At 38.4% G+C, this 18,645-nt stretch overlaps 1 protein-coding gene across 2 annotated transcripts; it reads right to left on the reverse strand.

Moving 5' to 3' along the window:
• Window positions 1-1,967: 1,967 nt before the first annotated feature.
• Window positions 1,968-17,780, reverse strand: sla2 (Src-like-adaptor 2). 2 transcript variants are annotated; one of them, XM_036592324.1, is made up of 8 exons: window positions 17,418-17,780; window positions 12,278-12,412; window positions 10,680-10,779; window positions 9,636-9,722; window positions 6,948-7,051; window positions 5,463-5,612; window positions 4,809-4,938; window positions 1,968-3,023 (listed from the first exon to the last, which is right to left on the reverse strand). In XM_036592324.1, exons 2-8 carry the CDS (start codon window positions 12,366-12,368, stop codon window positions 2,891-2,893), a joined length of 795 nt encoding a protein of 264 aa, XP_036448217.1. In that variant the 5' UTR covers window positions 12,369-12,412; window positions 17,418-17,780; the 3' UTR covers window positions 1,968-2,890. The 2 variants fall into 2 exon arrangements, with proteins under 2 accessions (XP_036448217.1, XP_036448216.1); XM_036592323.1 differs by having other exon boundaries at window positions 4,809-4,941.
• Between the last annotated feature and the right edge of the window lie 865 nt (window positions 17,781-18,645).

The following is an 18,645-nucleotide window of genomic DNA, read 5'->3' on the forward strand; positions in this document are numbered from 1 at the left end:
ACAGCACCTCCACACTTTTACTCCCCGCTGGTTCACCCAACACCACATGTGTAATATAAATGTGTGGGGGGTGAACAGAGTGAAGACACTGAAAATGGGTTATTTTATATGTTCTTCACAGAAAATGAGCAAAGGACAAGAATCTGAGGTTGAAATAATAATAAATCGCATCATTTTTCTTTTGGTAAACACTGAAAATGGGTCCCACAGACCTGAACACCACACAAGGGTTAAGACTGTCTGATAGAAACATGACAGTCTAAATGACTAGCATTCCTGATATTATTGTTAAAACTGTTAAGGCCATTGGTGCATCTCATTTCTGTTCCTTTAGTATTATTATTATTATTATTATTATTATTATTATTATTATTATTATTATCTTGATCTATTTCTTTTTGTATCCCACTTCTTTGTTATACTAAAGATCTAAATATAAAACTGTATGAATAGCAGGTCTATTTAAAATGTTACTAAATGGAAAATATCTTGCTCCTTATCTGAGATTTTTCTGAGAAAAACATGATGGCAGATGAGCTAACCAGGTTCATCACCATTACGCAGTTGGGGGTACACAGGTGGGCCGCTGCGGCTTTCAGAAGTCATTTTTCAAACAACAACACAAGCTATTAGTTTTGCTAAAAGACTTTAAACTGCAGTTTGAGTTTTGTGGTCATTTCTGAACTGCAGATTGATTTTAACACTGATGTCTAGGAAACATCATTTAGATTTAATGTTACTTTGCTTGGTATCACTTTAACTAATGTTTCCTCTTCTAGGGAGTTCTGTGGAGGACATGCTCCGATGATCAAACAGCATGGAGGAAGAAAGGCCGAGTTCAGTAGGTACGGTCATATCCAAAAGACTGAGCACCCCCAGTCATATTACAAGTTATGTTGCTTTTCTATTTCACAACCAGTTTTGAAACGTGATTTACAACACACAGTCGTGTGCAGAGGTTTGAGAGCACTAGGTCAAACGGCACGTTCTGTTGCTTTTTTAAGTGAAGGTAAATAAATACAGTTCACCTTTACAGGGCACAACCCTAAATATGGCACTTTTCTATAAATGTTAGTGCACTTTTCAATTTATTTGATTATTTGAGTTTAAAATATTGGAAAAAATAAAACACAAATACTTTCTAAGCCACTTAAGTGACCCTTATTAGTCCCACAACGGGTAAATTTCACCTCCACACTAGTGAACACACACAATAGGGGGCAGTGAGCACACTTGCCCAGAGCTGCCTGGGGAGCAGTTGGGGGTTAGGTGTCTTGCGCAAGGGCACTTCAGTCATGTACTGTCAGCTCACGGGATCAAACCGGTGACCTTCTGGCCTGACTGCATGTCTGCATATAAAATAAATGTTATATATATATATATATATATATATATATATATATATATATATATATATATATATATATATATATATACACACACAACAGGCATTTTCAAATGCTGAAAAACGACAAAAATGGAGATATATATGCTTTTGACATCATTTGAAAATGCCTGTTGCCCTTTACATTGTATGTAAATTTCATGATGAATGGAGCAAAAGAAACGACCCAAAATGACTTGGAAAAAAATCTGGTTCCATTGACTTACATTGAAAGTACAGTAGGTTTTTTCCTTCTCCTGTAAAGGTACTATTTTAGAGATACAAGGTTTTGTTCCGCCAACAGTGATATATATATTTCCCCCAATTTGTTTAACTCAGCAAAATAAACAGTTAATTGTGCATTAAAATGTGCAGAAGTGTGTTCTCTGAAAAGTATTAACTTATTTTCACTTAAAAAATCAATGTGTCATCTGACTAGGAGTGATCAAACTTTTGCATACGCCTGTATTTTGTATTTCACGCCTCAAAACTGGTTGCGAGATACAGCAACGTTGCTCAGAAATCAGTTTTCTACAACCATGCACAAGCTCTCTCTCTCTCTCTCTCTCTCTCTCTCTCATAACCATTTCCTGAACTGTGGGTTTTTTTTATTTTTTCACATGACTATTACACATGCAGAGAAGACCAGGAAGCGGTTTCACTTTTTCAAGCAGCCTTTAACAACACAACCCGTGCTGTATAACACAACCGACATTCTACACGAAGCACATAGTGGATTTGAAAATGTACTGCACTTGCAAAGCTTACAAAGCATCAAATAATTCCTGTCAGTTAAATCTAACATGAATCCAATCTCTGATGAAGATTTTTTTTAATAAATCAGTTAAAAATAAAAACGATAACAAGAAGAAAAAAGTTAATGGATCTCGAAGTCTTCTCAGTCTTTCACTTTGTCCTTCGACTCGCTGAAGTCTTGCGTCTCTGGCATGTCGAAGCTCAGGTGCTGGGTGTAAACCGAAAAAAGAGCTCCTGAAGGTGCGAGAGCAGCGGAAACGAGCGCTCACCCAAACCAGCTGCTTTCCCCCTCCCACTAACACAGCCTTCTCTCTCTGTCACACTCTCCTTCACTCACTCTCTCTCTCGGTTGCCTTTTTTCTTTCATGCCTCCAAGGAAAAAGTCCACACAGAAATCTGTGACGCGAACACCTCCAGCACCCACACTGGAAGAAAAGTGACGATCCGAAAGAGATCGACTTGGACCTTCAAAGAACTGTCTTGTCTCTTTAAGACTGTTACACCACTACCGAACTACTGAACAGACGTCTGTGCAGAATCAAAGAGCACTTGTGGTCCGGCACTGGCTCTAGGTAATCCGTTTCTCTCAGTTTGTGCGTGCAGTCCTGCACTGCCCAAAGGCCTGGACTACACTGCGTCTGGCGCCAAGCTCAAATTGTCCGCATTTCGGCTCCACAGCTTCTCTGCTGTCAGTAGTAGTGCGTAAGAGTTCAGTCCTCTGCTCATTCTCCTTCTTTACACTCAGTCGTCTCATGTGTCCCAGTTCCTGCTACATTCTCCGCATTCCTCAGTCATGTAAAGGTAGGAGTTAATAGCCTCTTTCAGGCCCTCGCTGACAAGTGACTCCTCTACCCCCTCCTTCTGAGGCCCAAAGATCATGGAGCTGTTAAAATAGATAAATACATATTTCAGTTAGATATGCATTTGCTTAGTTTCATCATTTCAGTGGTCCTAGTTCTACAAGTCCTGCTGTAAATCCTAGTATTAACAGTAAACGAACACTGGCAAAGAATGCATTTGAGATTCATTCATCTCAAACGAAAGATGACTGATTAAACTAAGGACTCTCATTAGATCTCCAGGACGTCTAGGCATTAAATTCCACTGATAATGTAATCATTAAGACGCATACAAAGTCATTCAGAATAGATTAAAAGATGCCAGAAGTGTAAAATACTCCAGAACAGTTCACAGTGGTGGTGACAGGAACCAGACGTCTAAAGAGTTTAATGCCTCGAAAACCTCCTCTCAGGAAGTTATTACGTGAATTACTTGTATATATCGCTGCTGTCGGAAGAAAATCTCGTATCTCCATTTTTCGTTTTTCAGTTTTTGATATAATTTGAAAATGCCTGTTGATCTTTACATTTTGTGTGAATTTCATGATGAAGGGACTAAAAAAAACGGCCCAAAATGATTTGGAAAAAAGTCTGGTTCCATTGACTTACATTAAAAGTAAGTAGGTTTTTTCCTTCTTCTGTAAAGTTACCGTTTTGGAGATAAAAGGTTTTCTTCCAACAACAGCGATATGTTGTCTGATGTCTGAGACAAACAGATCAATGATTTTGGCCTAAAATGTACCTTTTTTAATCCTTTCATGGTGGAGATGTACATGCTGGGCATTATAAGGCAAAATAGTTCTCAGAGATGTTTTATTTTTGGTGGTATAGTGGATTTATCACCATTTCACTATTATCAACAATGTCTATAAAAGACACATGTAGACTCATTGGTCATTTTGGATAGTAAATAAAATGTGTCTGTTTGTGGTGTAGACGTCGTGACCTCTGGTTCCTCTCACCACAACTATAAAGAAATCTGAGTCTGACAGTTTTTCTACAATGAGCCATTTTCCATCAAACCACTCTGAATGACTGGAATTCCCCTTCAGTCGGTGTGAGATCCTTCAGTGGCACCAGTTACAGATAGTTTCTCCAAAAATGTGAGCACAGCTAATAATGAATAAAAGATAGTAACCATAAATGTCTTTTTTTGATAACTGGGATCTCATTCCTTCATTGTTAGCCATTTTAGTGCTTTTGCCTGAAGCACTCCTTTAAGCCCCATGTGTCAAACACAAGGCCCACGGGCCAAGTCAGTCCTATTCGGCCCACAAAATTATTTAAAATTTTTATTAATATTAGCCCATTTTACCATGAGCTGCTCTTCCCAGCATGCACTGCAACTTTATGTGTGAATTTGATATATATATATATATATATATATTTTATTTTTTTTTGGACTAAGCGGTTAACGACTATGATGATGATGATATGTATTTTTTTTATTTATTTTTTTTCCACATAATTTGAAAATGCCTGTTGTTCATTTCGTGTAAATTTTATGATGAATGGACCAAAAAAAAATTCTGGTTCCACTGACTTACATTAAAAGTAAAATATTTTTTTGCTTCTCCTGTAAAGTTACCATTTTAGAGATACAAGGTTTTGTTCTGACAGCAGCGATGTATATATCTATATCTATCTATTTCTAAATATATATATATATATATTAAGTAAAAATAAAATAAAAACATAGCTGACCCATGGCTGAGATTTTTTAACATGGCCCTTTCAGTGATTGGGTTTGACACCCATGCTTTCAGTCAGATGATCTACAATGACCACATGTATTCTACTCATTACTGACTGGCCCACTCATTACTGACCTGCTGACATCTTTCCAGTTGAGAGTGGGCTTCCTGACCGCTACAGGAGGCGGACCGCTGACCACCGGAACATTGTTGGAACCTTGAATGAAGCAGGGCTCTCTCAGCAGACAGCACAACCCCTCAGACACTTCTGAGCAAAAAGCACACACAAACACACAGATGCAAACAATCCTGTTAGACCCCCTAGTAAACATCCAAACATTACTGTAATTCTCAGAGTAAAAAAATAAAAGTTAACACAAAATATTTTAAATTTTATTGTACCTATTTACTCAGGAGTAGAAAATATGACGCTGTTGTGGGAAGAAAACTTCGTATCTCCATTTTTGACATTTTTCAGTTTTTGGCATAATTTGAACACATCTGTTGCCCTTTACATTGTGTGTAAATTTCACAATGAATGGACTAAAAGAAACGACCCAAAATGATTTTGAAAAATGTCTGGTTCCATTGACTTACATTAAAGTAAAGCAGGTTTTTTCCTTCTCCTGTAAAGTTACCATTTTGGAGATACGAGGTTTTCTTCAAACAACAGCGATGAGCAGATAAGAGGGGGGTAATAAAAGCCTGTGTATCTATGTGTATGCTGTCTGAACTGTGTGTGTGTGTGTGTGTGTGTGTGTGTGTGTGAGTGTGTGTGTGTGTGTTTACCCGAGTAGTGCTCGACGAGATGTGCCAGAGTGGGGAAGGTGAGCCGGGGAGAGATGTAGTGCCAGCCGTTTTCTATGCGGTGGATGCGGTAGTGTTTGACGGAGTGGCGCTCCAGTCTGCTGCTCTTGCGCAATGAGAGAGCGTGAGCACCTGAGAGAAAGAGAGAGAGAGAGAGAGAGAGAGAGAGGAAAAGAGGAAATAATTTAATTGTATGGTAACTGTTTGTTCAGGAAGTTGTACATATGGATATAGATTGCATTAATAACTGCTCGTATAGACTGTATGGATGATTGCTCATATTGTCAGGCTGTAACTCCATTGGAAAACAGCTGGCCTTTATTATGTGTGCACATTTTATGACGGACAGACTAACAGAAGTGGTTACATTGTTATATTAAGTTGCCGTGCTGGAGATTCAAGGTTTTGTTCTGACAGCACATTACGGGACGCATGGATCAGGGTCATTCTACAGAAACGTCCATTTTAGTGTCCCTAGCATTTCCAGATATATTACACTTGAAAAACATGTTAGGGTTACAATTTATTTATATTTTAAAATAAAACAATAAGTTATTTTAACAGATACACCTTCTTGAGCCTCAATTTAGCAATATTAGTTTTTAAATCAATCATATAGAATTCCAAGCACCACAGAAGAGCTCGTCCTCACAGTCATGTGTGAAGGATGAGGCCATATTTTGAGGTAAAAAACGTTTTTCTGCTATTTTAACTACAATAATCTAAACATGACTATGAAATATATGATTTAAATGACATAAACAAAACAAATGCCAAATAAATATTGTAAAATATATAATGAAAGTTGTTGTCCCCAGGAGTCGTGTCACTGGTGTTACTGCATAACAAAAAATCTCTTATTTTGAAATATAAATCACACTGATGACATCACTCGACTTCCTTTTACCTGTTTTCTGAGGATCTATGAAGAAAAGCACATGGTGAGTCCACTGTGTCTTTCAGTTATCAGAGATTTTCTCATTTAGCTCATGATTTCATATGAAGCTTTTAGCTGAAGTCACTGGTGTGACCGACTTTATTCTGAGGTCATTGTGAAAAAATAGAATACAAATGGATTAAATTACATATTTTAGTGGATATTCCATGATTGACAACATGTGGTTTGATGCTCTGTAGCAGACATTTAGTAAAAAAATATTTTTCATTAAAAATGTCTCTGGTGTTCCCTTTCTTATGTGTAACACCAGTGAGGATCAGTAACACCAGTGACTCCTGTGGATTGATAAAAAAAAAAGTGGACGTTTCTGTAGAACGACCCATAACTGTCCACACTGATTGTAATTATCATTATAATTATTTATATTGATTATATAGATAATTGCTCAGATACACTGTGTGGATAATTGTTTTTCATGGACTGTATGTATAACTGTTCATATGGATTGAATGGATAATTGGATTGTATGTATGAATGTTAATAGGATTATGTGGTTCTGACGGACTTACCGGGTTCAGACTCGCTCTCTCTGATGAGAAAGGAGCCAGGCTGGTTATAAGGGAGCAGAAGCAGTTCCTCTGCCTTTTGTCTGCTGAGGCCTACAAACTGCCATCTGTACGCACACACACACACACACACACACACACACACACACACACACACACACAAACAGAGTTCAAAATGTAATACGGTTGTTAGTTACAGAACCAAGTCATGTATGTTATACTGCACCTTGGCTCACTTAGACTACAGGCTACCTGAACACTGAGATTAGAGGGACAGAAGCAGACAAAACTCTGAAGAACCGCAAACAATTCACAGCATAAAAGCACACAGGATGACAAAAACAATGTGAGAGAAACTGAGAATTAATCAGGGGAAGGAAGAGAGGAGGAGGGAGAGGCAGATCAGGTACAGATAAACACTACATGAATGACTAGTCTGCAGAGCTGCTGTGGAGAACGAGCTACATACGTGGAAAGCAGTTCTCACTGTTCACAGCTGTGACCCCCTTGCTCCCCCAAAGCATGCCCACCACCATGCACTTTTATCATCGTTCTCCTTCACATTTCCTTTAAATACAACCCTATATTGGAAACTGTACGGCTGACTCAGTGCCCCACCGATGAAAGACCCTCGAATCACTCGATGACAATGACGTCATTTGTGCGATTACTGTAATATATCAGCACACATCAGTGCTGTAATATACCACTGACTCCACTGTACCATAAATAACATGATTATTTATGTTTTCCAGTGGTTGGTTGCACCAGCTGTGTGTTCAAACATAGCCTAGTTGTAATGTAAGTGTTTACTATGTTCAGGTTTATGCGTTACTAAATCAGAACCAGCTGTACCACATAAACAGTTTTAACGCTGAGCTCAGTACTTACTAAATATTTACACCTCTGAGCGGGAAACCACAAAGAAAACAAAAAACGCCAAAAACATGACTTTTTGGTTATCTAGGCTAAAAATTCTGAACACAAAACGCTGTGATCTCACTTACAGCTCTAATTAGTGCCCAGCTTTTAACTCCGAACATGAAGCTAAACACCCACAGCTCCAGCTCGGTGAGACTCAGTAGCTGCTGAAACTCAAAACTGAGGCTGCTGTTGTGTCGGTTAGCCAGAAACTGCCATTTAAAAGGCTGCATGTTTGGTTTTCTCAGGGAAATATTAGAGAATAATCAGGCTGTGGTTATAGATAATCAGTTTTATTCAGTTTAACTTCTATACATCATTGGACATGTTATCATCGTGTTAAAGTGACATATGCATTGGTTAGTTGTTGACTTAGTAAAGACTGGCTACCAGGCTGAAGTGGCCCAAATCTGATTTTTTGCCCTAATGTGACTCAGATCTGATGTTTTCAGAGCTGTGTGGACACAAATCTGATCTTTTCAAATCCGACCTGAGCCACTTTCATACGTGGTGCTAGATCGGATACCGATTCGCAGCCATGCGACCTTAATGTGACGCTCAGATGACAGATTTGAATCGCTTACCTAACGAGTGCGAACCATCGTGTCAGAGAGATCGGATTTGAGCAAAATATCAGATTTGAGCAACGAGGCTTGTAATTTGAACGTAGCCTTTGCGCCCAAACTTAAGTATAAGCTTATGCAAAACTGGTGCAGCCCAGTCCAGAAGAATTATTGCTATAAAAAACATGGTAAGGTCACTGAGAAGATGGTTTGCAAAACTTCTGCGGCCACCTTAAATGTGGATTTCACAGACATTTCAAAATTTTGCCTAAATAAATGCTTTAGATGTAAACAGAGTCGTTCAGAGTGGTTTGGTGTGAAACGCTCCGTTCTAGAGAAGCTAACAGAGTCAGAACTGTTCACAGTGGTGGTGATAGGAACCAGACGTCTGATGATCAGAAAGATATTATATGAAATGGTTGTGAATATGCTGCTTGACGTCTGCCACGCTGCTTTATGACAGTTTTAAGATACAATTTTGGCCTAAAACATATTTTCTAACATACATCTGTGGTGAGATACATGCAGGGAGCTGTGAGACAAAACAGTCATCAATGAAAACTTATTTTGTTCAGATTTACCACTATTCTACCATCATCAACACTGCATATAAAACTCAGCTGTGTAGATTCACTGGCTGCTTTTGGATAGTAAATAAAATGGCTGTATTTGTGTTATGGTTCCTATCACCACCACTGTGAAGAAAGCTTAGCCGGTACGTTCCTCTAGAACAGAGCATTTCACACCAAAACCACTTTAAATGACTTTGTTTACATCTCAATGACTGGATTATACACACACTTTTAAAAGTTCGACCTTAAAGGAACAGTTTTGGGAACAATCTAACAGTAGTTGCTAGTAGTAACAGCAGCAGCAGTAGAAGTAGCTCCCAGGCTAATGTTGATAACAAACCACCAACACGCTGATCCATTTTTATACATAACAGTTCGTAATACAGAGAACAGTGTCAGACACTACCTAAGCAAGTCTACTTAAACAGACTTGATTACATGGGATCTTTTATATAGGGTATAGCCTTCTATTGCTTATTAGCTACATTAGCATTATGGGCTCCACTGCAAAACCAAAGTGGGCCCCAGTTTTTTTGGCTGACTGACGGCATTTAAGGTAACAAATCTGTGAAAATTAGATTATTCTCTATATAAATAAAAAAAACTGCATTTTCAGTGTGTAACTAGTGCTGTACCTGTTGAAGACTTTCGCTGTGTAGCTGCTGGGGATGTAGCTCTCTCTTCCTGTGGCTGAGGAACTGACTCTCCACCACTCTCCCTCACTGTAGCACACAAACACAGCAGGGTTTTAGTGCTATTCAGTTTAGTTCTAGTGCAGTTGGTCCCACTTTATATTAAGTGTCTCTAATAACTGTGTAGTTACACATGAATACCATATGCAACAACACTGTAACTACTGATGATTTAGTCACGGTTACAGATGGATTACAGAAATACAGCCTGTGTAATTACACAAGTGTATCTTCTACACAGGCACTGTCCTGTAGTGCAGTGTTAAAGTTACACTTTATAATAAGACAGTTCCTGTGTAGTTGTTATGTAGGTACTGTGTAATAAAGGAGTGGTAATATAGATGTTGCTTTGGGGGGAAATGCTACACATTTAATTAATATCATAAAAGGTATATGTTAATATAAGGGACGTCTGCTGTACCGTCACATTACAGACTGGTGTAAAGCTGATACTGGTTACAGTGTCTCAGCACTAGCAACATAAACACTAGCTAAATGTTCGGAAAGCTGGCAGATACAGTGTAAATAATGTTTTAATGTACATTATTACACACTTCCTTTTACTTCTGGAAAAAATTCTGAAAAAAAAAAATGCTGTTCCAGTCTGATTACAATGTAATTACATTTATGTTATTACCCTTGTGTAATAACATGAGAGAGAATAGGCTGTTACAGCTATTAAGATACACTTGTGTAATTACATGAGGCAAAACTGAAGTTGATACACGTGTAATTGCATAAGCTGTGCTTCTGTAATCCATCTGTAACAGTGACCAAATCATCAGTAGTTACAGTGTTGTTGCATATGTTATTCATGCGTAACTACACAGTTATTAGAGACACTCAATATAAAGTTGGACCGTGCAGTTCATATATCCTTTTGCACCAATATCTGCAAAAGCTCAGTTATAATAACACACTGGCCCACTGCAGAGCCATGACATGCAGCAGATAATAGGCTGGTAAGAGTTTTAGTCGGGATCTTACTCAGACAGCACGTTGAGTCTCTCCCCAATCCTAATGCTGCACTCTGCCGGAACTCCTGACGGGTAGTCAAACAGGGCCACCACTACATACCTCCCATTATCTGTAGAGAGAGAGATTAAGATAAGCAAAAAACACAGCGCCACAGTTTCATCACCTCACCACATCACTGCTGTGCTTCACACTGGAACGCATCTTTACATCTCTTCATGCTTCTCTTAAAAACAAACATGCAGATTTTTGTTTTCAAGCAGCAAAGAAAGTGCAATAATCTCAGATCAGAGAGATCAAAAGTGGAATTCTGATCATATAACTGTGTGCAAAAGTTTGAGGACAAATGTTTTGTTGATCTTTGAAGCGAAAGTAAGTTACACATCCTCTACAGCGAACGCACTTTAATGCATACTTTAAAGCACAATTACGGTTAATTTGCTTAATTGGCACATAAGTTTTATTTTCTTCCCCAATATGATAAACACAATAATCAATAAATAAACAGAAATCATATTATCAAATCACATGCACTAACATTAGCTGACAAATGGCATATTTGAATAGGGGATGTGTTCACTTATTTGTACTTTGAAAATCAATAAACGCAGCAAATTTGATCTGAGCTCAAACTTTTGCATGCACCCTTATTAAATATCACATATAACATCTGCTTTCGGCTCATTTGGGAGTCAGGAAATGTGTTGAATTTGTTTTCAATTATAAAAAAAAAAATTTATTTGCAGATAAACACGTAAATTGACACAAAAGCCCCCTGTGACTTTATACAGGTATTGAATAATTAAGAAGATTTTAAAAATGGGAAAGTTAGATGTGTCTAGTATGATGAACGTAGCTGTAGATGATTCTGAAATGACTGAGAAAGCTGTAAGTATTCCATCCAGAACACATGACGATAAATCTTGAGATTTTGGAAGAAAACCTTGTATTTCGATTTTTGTAATTTTCCAGTTTTTGACATAATTTGAAAATACCTGTCGTCCTTTACATTGTGTGTAATTTCAAGTTGTAGGGACCAAAAGAAACGGCCCAAAATGACCTGGAAAAAAGTCTGGTTCCATTGAAATACATTAAAAGGTAAAGTTTCCGGTAAAGTTACCATTTTGAAGATAGAAGGTTTTCTTCCGACTATATATATATATACATATATATATGTAAACACAAATTAAAAATTGTTTTAAATACATTCAAAAAAAAATTGTATATAAAAATATAAAAAATTAATTTAATTAAAATGGAATAAAATTATGTATGTATTATTTTTTCATTTATAAACTCCTGTTACTAAATTAAAATGGTAGCGTATTTTCCGGTAGTCAGCCGTATGATACAGATGCAGATAGGGATTACATTAAAAATGTAAGCTGTTTATATTCCTATAAACAGCTTTAAAGGCTATTAAAGAAAAACTTTTTTCTCCCCATAATGAGTGACACCCGCTGAAGACCCCAGTGGCTTCATAATTCTAGCTTGGGCTTTACCCCTAATTCTACGCCTTGTTTGCGGTTCCAGCTTTAAGGTTCCAGAACTGCATGCATATCATATGTGTGGTAGCGTGTGTTGCTGTGCTTTGGCAGCGTGGAACTCACCCATGGCGTGGGGCTCAGCGGGCTCCTCCTGGTTCAGCAGGACTGCATGAGAGCTGCTTCCACGCCGGCCTTTACTGGGCCTACTGCCCATGCTACTCCGGAGTGCTTATGGGTGGAGGTCAGAGGATCTGCAGGCTGGAGACAGAACAGCACTTTGAGGGGGCAGTTTCAGTTCATTTCCTTCCACAAAAGAGTTTATCTGAATGCACGTCTGCGGTCGTTTCCACATCAAGCTAAAAGCATGTAAAGGCATTTTTTGTTACAAAGACTGAAAATGAATTTGGAAAGAAAACAAGCTAAACTTAGAAAACCAGTCAAAAGTGCATTACCGGTATTAATGTGCGGTTTAAATTTAGGTATCTGAATATGTTTAAGTATAATTTAAGTATAATTAGAATAAGAATGAACATCAATACATTAAATACATTAATTAACTGACGCAGGTACTGGATGATAACTGAGCTTTGGAAATGGTGACGCTGACATTGACAGACGTTAATTTGTTTATTAGTCTTTATTCTAATATTATTCAAATAAACATATACGGCCCAGATAAACAGCTTTCCATATATGTTAATGCCTAAAACATTTGCACAGTACTAAATTATTCATAAAAGATATCATGATCTGAAAACGTATGCATAAATTCTCGAAATCTGTTTCCAAGAAAAGTCGTATCTAAGCATGAATTTGTTTCGAAATTCTAAATTCATTTATTGTTATAGTTTCTTTCACATGGTCAAGTGTACATCTTTCCGCTTAGCTAATTTTAGGTTAATTATTTTGTGAATTATTTTTAAATATTTTTCAAAGAGAAAATAAGTACAAATCCGTTACTGTTTATTTGCAGAATTTAATATATTGGAAAAAGGTTAACATAAAATGTGGCTTGTGCCAAAGTTATGGCACATTTTAAAATCGGCATGTAAATAAAAATTGTGCACAAAAATCTGCAGGAAAAAAGCAAAATGCTGTGTTTAAGTTCACTGTTCAGGATGTGTTTTCACTAAGAAATTCAACAAAGCATGTAATTTAACCAGGGGTGTTCAAACTTTCGCACACGACTGTCTATATTCTTTTGCCCCCAGTAACTGTGCAAATTGACACATCACAGCCCTGTTATACAAAGTTAATAACAAGCTATTCTGGGGGAAAATTTTTAAGAATCTAAAATTATTAATTTCCATTCTTTCCGTTTTTTTGTTTCCCTCGTGATATTTTTGCGCTTCACTGTTGGCCTGTTTTGAAAGCTCTGTAAAGCAGCTTTGAGCTGTGGAAAGGAAATATATAAATAAACCATATTCTTACTTTTAGTAGTAAAATAAAAATAAAAATAGGATAAAAATAAAAGGTTTGCATTCATATAACTTGTTTTGGCCACTCCATAACTGCCTGTGTGTCAATTACGTAAGTTACATACAGCATCACACGGTTCTTATGTCTCCTATGTCATTCTAAAATGTGGAAAATGAAAAATAAATACATAAATAAACAAAATAAAACGAGTAAAAGCCTTTCACGACCCTGCTGTCACCTCGCTCGAAGGCACAAGGTCAAATCTAAACTACATTTCCGTTTCGAATTAGTTCAAACTGGTTCAAATAGCTTCATTCCGTCTGACAAACATGAAAATATGAACTACCTCAAAGGTAAAAAATGATCTTTTCGTCTCTGGTTTTTGAACAATAGGAGGAAGGATGTTGAAAAACCGCTTCTTCACTTGGACCAACACTTTCCAACCACAGTTTCAATATCACAAACAGATCAGTCTTACTCGGGGCAGGAGGAGAAAGAGGCCGAGCTAAAAATAGACGGAGCACAATGCTGACACCCGACCATTGTGTGCAAAAACACCTATGCAGCCAAACTGCTATAACAGGCAGTTTTCATTACCTTATTACCTGCGTCAACGGCAGTAACCCTTTCACTGCTTCATTAGCAACAAACTCTCTGTTTTTCATGCTTCTGACCCACAACGCTGCCAGAGAGGAGTACGGATGAGTAAAGCCGCAGGCGAACGCAGAGCGCAGCTGAGCGGTTGCTGCTGAGATGTTTCCTGTAACTGTTATGATCATCGAGAGTCTGAAGAAACGAATTGGAGTAATTTGAGCGGTTTTTTTCAGGGACTGTGAGAGCGGTTGCTTAATAGCGCTTGATAAAAATAGTTCTATTGCATCAGTTGCGGTGCACACTTTTCAGAACACGGTTTTCAGAGGAACACACCTAATAACAGATCAGACCAATTTTGACAGGTTTTGCCATTTGACTCTCCTTTTCTGCTGTTGGCTTTTTTTATTTGTTTTTAAATCAGTTTTAAGGCCAGGACCCGCCAGCAGGCCCAAAGCTTTACTACACACAGCCAGTTTGCATTGAAGTCCCTACAGTTACTGAATAATTAACCTTAGTATGTGATAAGCCTGGGATTTTATAGGGTTAATCACTGCCACTTGACTAAAAATGAGTCAGAATTTCATGACGAACAGGCCAGAAGAAAGTCTTTACAGTCTTTTACTGTAACGTTACCACTTTGGAGAATTTGTGCCAACAACAGTGTTATACCATAATATAATACATATTTAATAACATGTCTATAACTTCCCTAACCATGTCTTCAACAACTAGTATTGGTGAAAGTTCCCATGTGTGAAACACAAGGCCTGCGGGTCAGATCAGGCCCATGACACAATCCTATCCAGCCTGCAAAAGTATTTTATTTTTCTGTTATTTTTAACAATGTGCTGCACTACAGTCCCCAACATGCACTGCAATGTAATGTTCTCTGAGTCTCCTACCCCAACAACAGTCTATGGGACGGCAGTTACACCTCAGTTCTACACAATTCTACACAGTTCCACACCAGTCTTATCACCGAAATGCATTTCAGCTGCAGTTCAACCAACATAAACACCCAAAGTCAGCTCAGCAGCTCAGAAACTGAGCCCGAGTCTTAATGAACCTGCAACAATGAAAGGATGTCAGGTGTCTAATTCAAGCATATAGGTAGGTTTAAAAGACTGAGCTACTGAGGACGTTTACATTTTCAATATTTCAAGTGTCCATGTAATATTTCTGTATTTTACTGTTGAAGTTTTTGCATATTTTGAATAATCAATGGTCAGTTCGGGTTGCAGCACAACATTAATTAAAAATATATATATATTTTTTTTCTCTGGCCCACAGATTTGATGAGATTTGTAACATGGCCCCTTTAGTGGTTGAGTTTGACTCCCCTGCTCTAATGCATTGAGGCTGACCCAATGCAGAACAGATGAGCTTATGGCCACCTGGTACGACAGATGGGTCTCACTGGGTCATCAGGTTCTCCAGGTCCAAAAACACCGGCCTCACACCAGAGAGACTGAAATAACCCACGCCCCACTGACCACTACATTACCTTACATGCAAATACAGGCTGGCCGGCCAATAACAGTGTGATGAAGGACAAGAACACTTATACAAGAACACTTTCCTACAAATGTACAGTCTGTTTTTTTATATTGATGTAGTTTATAGTTTAGATTTTATTTTAATTATTAAATAATTATCCAGATCTGTGAGGCTAAATAGGGCTTAATATCGTGAGCAGAACATTTCACCACATTCACTACTGAACAGCAAACACGAGGCACCACATGCACATTGTTTCACAAACATCAAAGGGAACCGCACTGAAGCCACTCAACAAAAAAACACTGTTCAAAGGTTCTTCCTTAAAGACAACAGATACACACACCCAGTAGTTACACACTCATCTAAAGGCTTGAAGAACCTTCGCAAAAAAAAAAAAGGTTCACCAATTTTCTTCTTAGAGTTCTTCCTAGAAACTTCGTTATGTAGAGGCTTAAAACACTTTAAAAAGGTTCTTCACACTCACACGTCTCTTTTACAGAAACGGTTCTCTTAAAACCATCCACTGAAAGGTTCTTTAGGGAACCGAAAGTGGGTCTTCTATGGTATTGTGCAAAGTCCAAGGATGTACATAGAACTTAGAGAACCATATGAATTCTGTAATTTGGTCGTGTGTATGGAATTATGTTGAAACTGCTGTATATGGTTCTTTAAAGAACGTTTCAAAAGGGTTCCGATGTAGTCAGAACCCATTTTGGTACAACATAGAAACCTTTTTTTTGCTAAAAATGTAGCCAAAAGATTCTTCTTAGCTGTTTAGTTCTATAGGAAAAACCTTTGATTGGTGTAGAGTGTTTACGTTACATGGAGGTTCTTCAAACTTTCGTCGGGTTCTTTACACTTGCACATCTCATTTATAGAAGTGTAAACCCCTTAAAAGGTTCTTTAGGGACCCAATAGTGGTTCTTCTGTGTTATCGTGCAAAGTACAACTCAAAGAACGTTATGAATGCTGTAATTTGGTTATGTGCGTGGAACACAGTCTCAATTATGTAGAAACTGCTGCATATGCCTCTTTACAGAACCTTTCAAAAGGGTTCCACCGAGTCAGAACCCATTTGGTACAACATAGAAATCTTTTTCTGGCTAAAAATGTAGCCAACAGCATCTTCACTAAATGGTTCTCGGCTTAGCTGTACAAAAACTTTACATTACATGGAGGTTCTTCAAACTTTAATCAGGTTCTTTATTCTCTGACACTGAATTGTCTCAATTGTAAAGCGTTTCGAATGGCGGCAGTGTTTGAAAGGTGCCATATAAATAAACTTGCCTTGCTTTACACTCGTTTATAATAGTGCAAATCCGTTTAAAGGTTCTTTATGGAACCAAAACTGCACAGGTTTGCTCCAAAATACCCATTTTGGCTCAATTCAGGACCTTTTTTTAAGTGTCGTTCATTTAAAGACAAAAGAAAAAACCGATGTCGCAGAGAACAAATCAGCTGCGAAGATTCTGAAGCAGATTTCGAGGCCTTTCCTCACACATAGTGTTTAACACGTGACGGGCTTGAAAAGTGGGTCTTTCGCTTTAAGTTCATGCATAAAACAGAACATACAAGTAACAACTTTGCTTGATTGAAGATAAGAATCACTACCAATACATTCTGCATTCTCAGTTCTTCTTCACAAAAGCTTTTTTCCCTTCGCTCTTTCGTATTTCAGCCGCACACGAAGACATTCAAAGCAAAACAAATGAACCTGTTGAAAGGAGAACTGGTTTCAGATTATACTCACCTCATGTTTCTTTACCAGGCTTTGATACCAGTCTTTCGCCTTTCGCCGCTGAAGACCATTCGGTATATGCTGCGCTGTACGGCTGGGTCTGAAGTCCCTCTGTGTGGTGGGTATCTAACAAAAGGCCTTCAGAAAAAACAACCCGGTCCAGATGTTCCTGTCGCCGAGTCGCCGTTTGAAGCTTATCTCCAGTGAGAGGTGATGTTTCTCCTCAAGCGAGCTGGAAGTTCAGGCCTGAATGAAAGTGCTGTGTGATGAAGCTTCCTGCTTAGATCTATAGGTGCTGTGAGAAGATCCTGCTGCGGTTGGGGCTCAACCATCTGATATACACACTGAGACAGGCAGAGTGTTTTATGTAGCACACACACACAAAAACACACACCAAGCACCAGCAGCAGCTTCCTGTGACGAACAGGTCTGATTGACACCCAGACATTGACGCACAGATGATTCTAAAAGCGCACAACCGAGGAATGAAGGGGGGGTGTTGATGTATATAGGCCCTCACATCAACTTCTCATAAATTATGGAGCAGTTTTATAGGAATTCCTGAATGATTAATAAATGATTTGGAATCATGGCTGTCGCTGTTGATTATATTGGTAATTAGGGGTGTAATCAGCCCTGGGGCTGACTGGGGTCATGACTCTGAATTCTCACAATATTTTGAACTAAATCTGAATAAAGAAAACACAACTATAATCACAATATTGTGCAGCTTACTAACACTGACGCTGGAAGGCAGCAGGAGTGCTGGAGTGAGTTGTTGATTGGTGCTAGTCATTTGCAAACACCGTGTCCACTCACTGTCCACTCTATTAGACTCTCCTACCTTGTCAGTCCACCTTGTAGATGTAAAGTCAGAGACGATAGCTCATCTGCTGCTGCATAGTTTGTGTTGGTCATCCTCTAGTCCTTCATCAGTGGTCACAGGACGCTGCCCACAGGACGCTGTTGGCTGGATGCTGGATGAGGTGTTTAAAAACTCCAGCAGCACTGCTGTGTCTGATCCACTCAGACCAGCGCAGCACACACTAACACACCACCACCACGTCAGTGTTACTGCAGTGCTGAGAATGATCCACTCTGTGCGGGTCCATGGGGGTCCTGACCATTGAAAAACAGGGTAAAAGGGGGCTAACAAAGCGTAACAAACAAAGTGCATCTATATGGTAAGTGGAGCTGGTAAAATGGACAATGAGCATAAAAACAAGGTTTTAATGTTATG

The sequence above is a fragment of the Colossoma macropomum genome, unplaced genomic scaffold (genome assembly GCF_904425465.1).
Source record: "Colossoma macropomum unplaced genomic scaffold, Colossoma_macropomum, whole genome shotgun sequence".
NCBI classification, from domain to species: domain Eukaryota; kingdom Metazoa; phylum Chordata; class Actinopteri; order Characiformes; family Serrasalmidae; genus Colossoma; species Colossoma macropomum.

Coding starts and splice junctions, on each gene's coding strand:
- sla2 (XM_036592323.1), bottom strand. CDS start 12,368: ATGGGCAGTAGGCCCAGTAAAGGCCGGCGTGGAAGCAGCTCTCATGCA. Junction 10,780..12,277: donor CGCTGAGCCCCACGCCATGG/GTGAGTTCCACG, acceptor CTCTCTCTACAG/ATAATGGGAGGTATGTAGTG. Junction 9,723..10,679: donor AGACTCAACGTGCTGTCTGA/GTAAGATCCCGA, acceptor TGTGTGCTACAG/TGAGGGAGAGTGGTGGAGAG.